Genomic DNA, 7,205 nt, shown 5'->3' with positions numbered 1-7,205 from the left:
CTCGTTGCTAGAAGACTCCATAGATTGTTCTTGGTGATGCGTAGAAAATTTTTAATTTCTGCAACGATATCCAACACGCCCGCCACCGCCCCGCCCGCCACCGCCGCCCCGCACGCCGCTGCCGCCCCGCATGCCGTCGCCGCCCTGCAGATCCGCCCCGCCCGGCTCCGTCCGCCACCGCCCCGCCCGCCGCCGCCGCCCCGCAGCACCGCCCCGCCCGCCACCGCCGCCCCGCAGCACCGCCCCGGCCGCACGCCGCTCCCGATGGAGCCGAAGAAGACGCCGAAGGGCAAGTCGGGCTTCTTCAGCGTGAGGCAGAAGCCCTCCGGCAACTGGGGTGTGGAGTTCTCCGACGCCGGAAGGCGATGGTGGATCGGCACATACCCCTCCGCCCACGAGGCCGCGCATGCCTACGACGTGGCGGTGTGGCGTGCCGAGAGGCCTCGGTCGCATCTCAACTTTCCAGAGATCGAGAGTCGGGCGGAAGCGGAGATGCTTGTGCTGCAGGGCATCAACATGAAGGAGATCACGACGAAGAAGAAGAAGAAGAAGCCGTCGGTTGTCGTCAGTGCTGGCGAGACCGATGAGGAGGCGATGGCGAGGTTTGCTCGGGAGCATCCGAAGTACGTCCAGGCCGAGCTGGAGTACTACTGGAAGCGTGAGGCGGAGCAGAAGAAGAAGGGGCCGAAGGAGGATGAGGCCGGTCCCTCGACGGTGATCCCCATCGAGTCCTCTTCCGAGGAGGACTGGGCAGACTTCTCGGAGGAGGAGGAGGAGGAGGAGGAGGGGTGCAACGACCCGACGAAGGAGGAGTTCTGAGAGCAGTTCCGTAGCTCCGATGAGGAGTAGTTTATCTGGTAGTTTGAATAAGTAGTTGATGTTGATGTATGAAACTATGTTGAATTTGATGTTTGAACTATGTTGAATGGACTAGTAGTATGTCGTTTTACATCTTTATTTTGGACCATCTATTGAAGTTGCTCTTTTGGACCATCAATTTGGACCATTGGTTGGAGACGAGCTTTTTTCGGAGCTCCAAAACGCATTTTTTGACAGTCCAAATTTTACATCTCCAGTTTTGGACCGCCAAATTTTGGACCATCTATTTATTGGAGATGCTCTTATCATGCGACGACAGTCATCCATCCTTCACTGAGCACCATAAGGCCGTACGGTAAAATCAGAGTCAGACAATTAGGAAGAAAGTTGAAGCAAAACCAGATGAGCAGCACAAAATTCAAGCATCTTCAACTCAATCAATATAACGGCACACTGACGACAAAAGGGCGACTCTGCTCCAGTTACATGAACGGGGGCATTTTACAACGCTGCCCACAGCGACAGGACATGGCTGGGCGGGCTATTCTAAGAGACTGTTAGAGGCATCACATGTTGCCGAGACACGGGTGAAATTTCCTTTTCCTAACCTACTAAAAGATGATGCTGATGAACTTTGAAGAAGACGGCGATGATCAATCAGTACACGGGCGACCGCAAACAGAACTCTATATTCAGATTAGTGACAAAACCAGGCAGGGAGGTACTAGCGCGGGCAGCGTCGTGTCGTGTCGACCTCGGTGTGCAGTCTTGGCCTTGCTTGCTAAGTTGGGCTGGGGCTGGGGCAGCATAAATTTGTACTGTCGTTAGAGATTATCAACAGCTATCTCATCTTTGACAGGGACCTGCTGGACATGCCATGCAACAACTTGACAAACCCAAGGAAGCTGAGCTTCCCATCGGTGTGCCGGATCCAGTCCTGCAGGACGACGTGCAGCGGCACGGAGGGGCTGAGACCCAGTTCCTGAAACACCACAGGAAATGTGTGAAGGGAATCCAATTTTTATCAGTTAGGAAATGAACATGGGTGGAGAGGAAGACATCACATACTGAAGCTAGTTCGTCAATTACAATAGCTCGATTGCCATCCTTCTCGAAAATTTCATAAGCGGATCTCGCATGTTGCTCCCATCTGTCTAATGCTTCGAGCTGGTGAACACTTACTGCAGCTGCACAGAACTCGTGGAAGTCCATTCTTCTGTACTGAAGAGCGCTCAACTGAAAACACAATTCAGGTATACAGTGAGTACAATTTGTGCTGGAGGAAAATGATGTCTTTAAGATCAACAGCATAAGTAAAGTACCGAGACAAGAATCTCCTGAACTCGTGTTTCTTTCATCGCATCTGTGGCTTCTCTTGTTAAGGCCTAAAGAGGATGAAACAGGAAGAGTCAGTGGCGTGGCTTCAAAATGAATGGGAGAGAACATTTCAGAGCTCTAAGATGAATCAACCATTCTGATATTATCTAGGGTGATGCATCCATTTCTATCAGGTTCCAATAAGGAAAACTGCCCTTTGAGATAAAAAAGCTCATCAACAGTCAAAGTCTTCGATAAAGCCTGTAGTGGATCAAGAAAGATACGTCAATGGCTGCAGCTTGCAGAGAAAAGTAAAAGAGATCAGGCATGGGTGTCAAAAGAGAAGCTTGAGAGCACAAATTTGAATTTCAAATAAAGTGGCATCCCCTTTTTAAGTTATTTTAACAGGAGAGAATTGCAAGAAAATATAACAGTCCAACCATTTTGTTCTGGAACTTATAAAGGTATGGTACAAAAAGTAGGCTCCCAAAAAAACATTTACGGAAATTGTATGCATGTAATGATAAATACTAGGTTACTGCACAACCATTCAAAGCCCTGGGTAGAAAAATGCTGTAATATAGAAGCAAGTCCAAATTTGAAGAAGCAACAGCATATATCTATGTGGATCAACAGGAGAAAAATCAGAACAGGTTTTATCAATGCAGACCTTCAGAGCGGCTTTACGTAATGATGAAGAACGAATATAAGCTTTGATAAGACGGAATATAAGGACGTCCAATGGCATCTTAATGTCATTGTAATTTCTAATCCATGGATGACCTGAAAAACATAATATAAGGCAAAGTTAGCAATGTAAGTTTAAACTCGATCCATACAGACAGATTGAAACTCACCTAAAGCTTGTGCTGCAGTCATCCTTCTACGTGGATCCTTGGACAGCAAGCGCTTAACGAAGTCCATTGCTTCTGGAGTCAGAGAAGGCCAAGGTGCCTCGTTATAACTGGGGTCAGCTTTGAGAACAGAACGGAATATGCCAGATTCAGTGCGTGCCCAAAAAGGGCGGCTGCCACAAAGGAGGATATATGCAATGACACCTATACTCCAGACATCCGCTTCTGTGCTATAGCATCTATGCAGAACTTCTGGAGCAACATAATAAGCACTTCCAACGATATCATTTAGTCTCTCATCTGCATAAGGTATTAGAATACTGCATTAAAAAAGTGCTAGTGGATAGTATTATCTTCACTGATGCCAAGTACAAAACAACAAATTAACAGATATGCAGATTGATGAGCAAGAAACTAACCTGGTTTTACAAAATCTGATAATCCAAAGTCAATTGTCTTAAGTTGAGAGTTCTCATCTTTCGAAGTAAAAAGAAAATTCTGAAGAGAAAAAACACAACATTTTAGAAATCCATTGCAATATCAAATACAAAAACAGTAAAATTAGATCTTATTCACAGGAGAAGAGAAAGGCAATACAATAAATACACCATCTAAGGAATGCCATGAACAAATTATACATCTTTTGGAATAGTGTCTTTTTTTCGAAAAGGAGGTTCGAACATTGGAAGTAGAAACAGGTAACCATCGCCAACAACAACAACAACAAAGCCTTTAGTCCCAAACAAGTTGGGGTAGGCTAGAGGTGAAACCCATAAGATCTCGCGACTAACTCGTGGCTCTGGCACATGGATAGCAAGTTTCCACGCACCCCTGAGCTAGTTCTTTGCTGATACTCCAATCCTTCAGGTCTCTCTTAACGGACCCCTCCCATGTCAAATTCGTTCTACCCCGCCCTCTCTTGACATTCTCCGCACGCTTTAGCCATCCGCTATGCACTGGAGCTTCTGGAGGCCTGCGCTGAATATGCCCAAACCATCTCAGACGATGTCGGACAAGCTTCTCTTCAAAGACATGGCTTGTTTACCAGCACTATTTCAATCATCACTTTCTAATATCTCAAACATGGTAATGATGACAACTGATGAGATGCAGGTAAAACTGAAAAGGCACTTCACCTCTGGTTTGAGATCCCTATGAACCACTCCTTGAATGTGGCAAAAAGCGACAACATTCAATATTTGCACCAGGACAGACTTTGCATCATCCTCGGAGTACTTTCCACCTCTACTTAAAATGAATGCAAAACATAAGCTATATTAAAGTATTTCATAATAAACCATGATGTTGTATAACATAATGTAAGTTTACTTGTAGCTTACCTGGAAAGTATTCTATCCAGAAGCTCCCCGCCCTCACACAACCTAAACAACGGGATTTTTAATTAAATATTTGTAAAAAAAAAACTAAACATAGCGTGCATGGCATTTAAAATCCAGAATAGAGCGTACAGGGATCACCATCAGCAGAAGGTATAGAAGCTAAATATAGATGCCAAAAAAAAAGATGTCTAATATAAGGCAACATTCAACGCCCTGTAGTAATGACATCATCTGGATTTGGCATATCTGGAAATCCTTTTTATTGGCGAAATATTTGTTGTCAAGTTTGGGCAATTGGGCAGGAAAATAAAAGAGTATCCAGTTGCACTGCAAGCATATTTAAAACAGTGTGGCTATCCCACATGACATTAATGTAATAATGTATGTTCATTTTCATCATGCATTATCAAATGATAATTGCTACCAGATTATTTAAACTGCCAGTAACTAACCTAAGAACGAGAACTAACGTAAGAACAAGAACTAACCTAAGAACTGACAAGGTAAGTAACAGTAAAGACATATGGATGAAATAACATATGGTTGTTAATTACGTTTTTAAGCACACAAGATAACGCATTATATGCTTCTGAAAGGTAATTATTGCCGCACCAACAATAAGTAGATCAAAGAATCTTAATAAAAAAGGACTCTGGAAAACTATTGAAGTTGGGTTAATAAAATGGAACTGGTTATTCAGTGAGTTTGTTTTCTATGCTTGTAGTTGAGAGTATTGATAACGAGGGCAAAAAGCTACTCTACTCTACTTGGCATCTTAAGGAGAGCATCCTCATAGCACTTAAAATTGAAGTCAAAACACATTGTGACTATCAAGGTACTGGAACTTACTCCATGACTATGTAGACATTTTCGTTGTCCTCATATGCATCATAAAACTGAACCAGGTTCTTGTGCCCCGCTAAAGCCTTCAAAATTTTCACCTCCCTCCGGACATCCTCTATAGCAATGGATGTTGTCATCTGACAAGAGATTAGAGCAACTTCAGATGATACTAAAAAAAATGTACATACGAGGACTGAGGAACTAAGTTCATGCCTAGCTACGACAAAATGATGGTATTAATCCTCAAGTAAGGCACTGAAATGTGGTGACCCAAATAAGGGAGATTGCAACTATGGAGAGCTTAAACCAGATCGCACAGTGATAAAAGAGCAATAGGCAAAGTAGTTAGTACGGAATATCAAGTGTAAACTCCATAACAAAAAATGACAGGACTTGCTCAGATCTCATCATTCAAGTGGGTGTATTTAATATTTTACAGCACATAATTTAATATGTTACCTAGTACGTACCATGCAGCAATGCTGAACGTAGAAGATCTCGTAATCCATATTATTCTTATATACAGGTATGCTGCATGTGATAAAATTATATATTCTTTTTACAATGCACGATGCGGATCAATAGCATGTTAGTACATGAAGCCATGATGTCAGGGAACATCTGTAACAAGGCACATCTACTTGACTACTCATGTAGACAAGAAGGGGCCACGTTTGTTAATAAATGAACAGGCATGCATCCAGTTCTCAAAAACTTTGATTAGATTAGTGAGGAGTAGTCGCTTTCAGGAACACATGCTTTACCTTTCTCTGTTCAACAAAATATGAAGGACATTTATACAGCATCATTCAAAAGCACAAAAGTCATGAGAGTGCCGCATTAGCCAACAGAAATTCACAAATCTAAACTAGCGCGGCATCAACTTTCAGAAAAAACTAGCGAAGGGATCCGATTTATTTTTTGAAGCGTTTGCAGAAGTTGCAGCAGGTAGGTCATCACCTTGGCCTTGGGAATGACCTTGACGGCGACGGCGTCCCCCTTGCGCGCCCCCTTCCTGATCCTGGCGGCGCAGGTGTATCCGAAGTGGCCCCGCCCGACCTCGTCCCCGAGGTCGTACTTGGCGGCGAAGCCCTTGTTGAAGCCGAAGCCCTTGTCGAGGCCCCTCCCGCCGTCGCCGTCGCCGCCGTCCTCCTCGGGGATCGCCGGGCGCGGCGGGCCGTGCCGCCGCGCGAGCGCCTGGCGGATGTGCTTGGCGGGCGAGGGCGGCGGGAAGGGCAGGCGCAGGAGGCGCCTGGCCGGGGTGGCGGGCGCCGGGGACTTGGCGCCCGCCGGGGCGGGGGACTTGGAGGAGGCCCGCGGGGAGGCCGCGGAGGAGGAGGAGAAGAGGTGGTGCGCCGGGCTGGGGCTCGGCGTGGAGAAGGGGAAGAAGGGGGAGGACGTCCAGTGCTTCTTGGAGGCCGGCGTGGCGGGCGCCGTGGAGGAGGCCGGTGGCGGCGTGGCCGGCGCGGGCGGCGGCGGGGAGGCGCCGTCGGCGTCGCGGGTGCGCGGCTTGGCGTGGCAGCCCCCCATGGCGGGGGCGGGCGGCGGGTGGGATCTGGATCGCGGTGGTGGGGGTGGCGGTGGGGCGCGCGCTAGGAGGAGGAAGAGTAGGCGGCCATGGCGGAGAGGAGAGAGAGAGAGGGAAAGAGAGAGCTTTTAGTTGGGGGGAGCGTGGGGACTGGACTGGAGTGAATTGAAACGGGGAAGGTGGAGTGGGAGTAATGGTGGCCCGGCCCGAGGGTGGCGAGGCGAGGCGAGCTCGATGTTAGTTGCAGTGAGAGTGAGTGGCTAGCCCAGTGAGTGAAGGCTTCCTGGCTGTGGTGTTTTTTCTTTTTGTTTTGGCTGGCCGGGACTGGAGCTGGAGGGGGTTGCTTTCCAGCCGATGTGAGACTGGCCGGATTAGTCGCTGTCGCCCTTGTTCGCTTGTGCTTTTCGGGTGGAGCACGAGACTTCCCGACTTGTTTTCGAAAACAGGTGCGCACAGTCAAGAGATTGGGGTTGGAAACAACTGAATGAGGTTCGTAGACGTTGT

The 7,205-nt window shown here is 47.2% G+C and overlaps 2 protein-coding genes across 2 annotated transcripts; one reads left to right on the top strand and one right to left on the bottom strand.

Moving 5' to 3' along the window:
- Nucleotides 1–264: 264 nt before the first annotated feature.
- LOC109767486 (uncharacterized) lies at nt 265–819 on the top strand. Its single transcript, XM_020326239.1, has one exon. The coding sequence runs from the start codon at nt 265–267 to the stop codon at nt 817–819; it is 555 nt and encodes a 184-aa protein (XP_020181828.1).
- Nucleotides 820–1,236: 417 nt separating this feature from the next.
- Nucleotides 1,237–6,971, bottom strand: LOC109767487 (CDPK-related kinase 5). Its single transcript, XM_020326240.4, has 11 exons — nt 6,134–6,971; nt 5,180–5,310; nt 4,331–4,372; nt 4,127–4,235; nt 3,410–3,488; nt 2,994–3,290; nt 2,807–2,919; nt 2,290–2,397; nt 2,142–2,204; nt 1,888–2,055; nt 1,237–1,801 (listed from the first exon to the last, which is right to left on the bottom strand). Exons 1-11 carry the CDS (start codon nt 6,701–6,703, stop codon nt 1,661–1,663), a joined length of 1,821 nt encoding a protein of 606 aa, XP_020181829.1. The 5' UTR covers nt 6,704–6,971; the 3' UTR covers nt 1,237–1,660.
- Between the last annotated feature and the right edge of the window lie 234 nt (nt 6,972–7,205).

The sequence above is a fragment of the Aegilops tauschii genome, chromosome 2 (genome assembly GCF_002575655.3).
Source record: "Aegilops tauschii subsp. strangulata cultivar AL8/78 chromosome 2, Aet v6.0, whole genome shotgun sequence".
Lineage (NCBI taxonomy): Eukaryota > Viridiplantae > Streptophyta > Magnoliopsida > Poales > Poaceae > Aegilops > Aegilops tauschii.
Note: the sequence above shows the minus strand (reverse complement) of the source record. Positions and strands in the feature narration are given on the sequence as shown.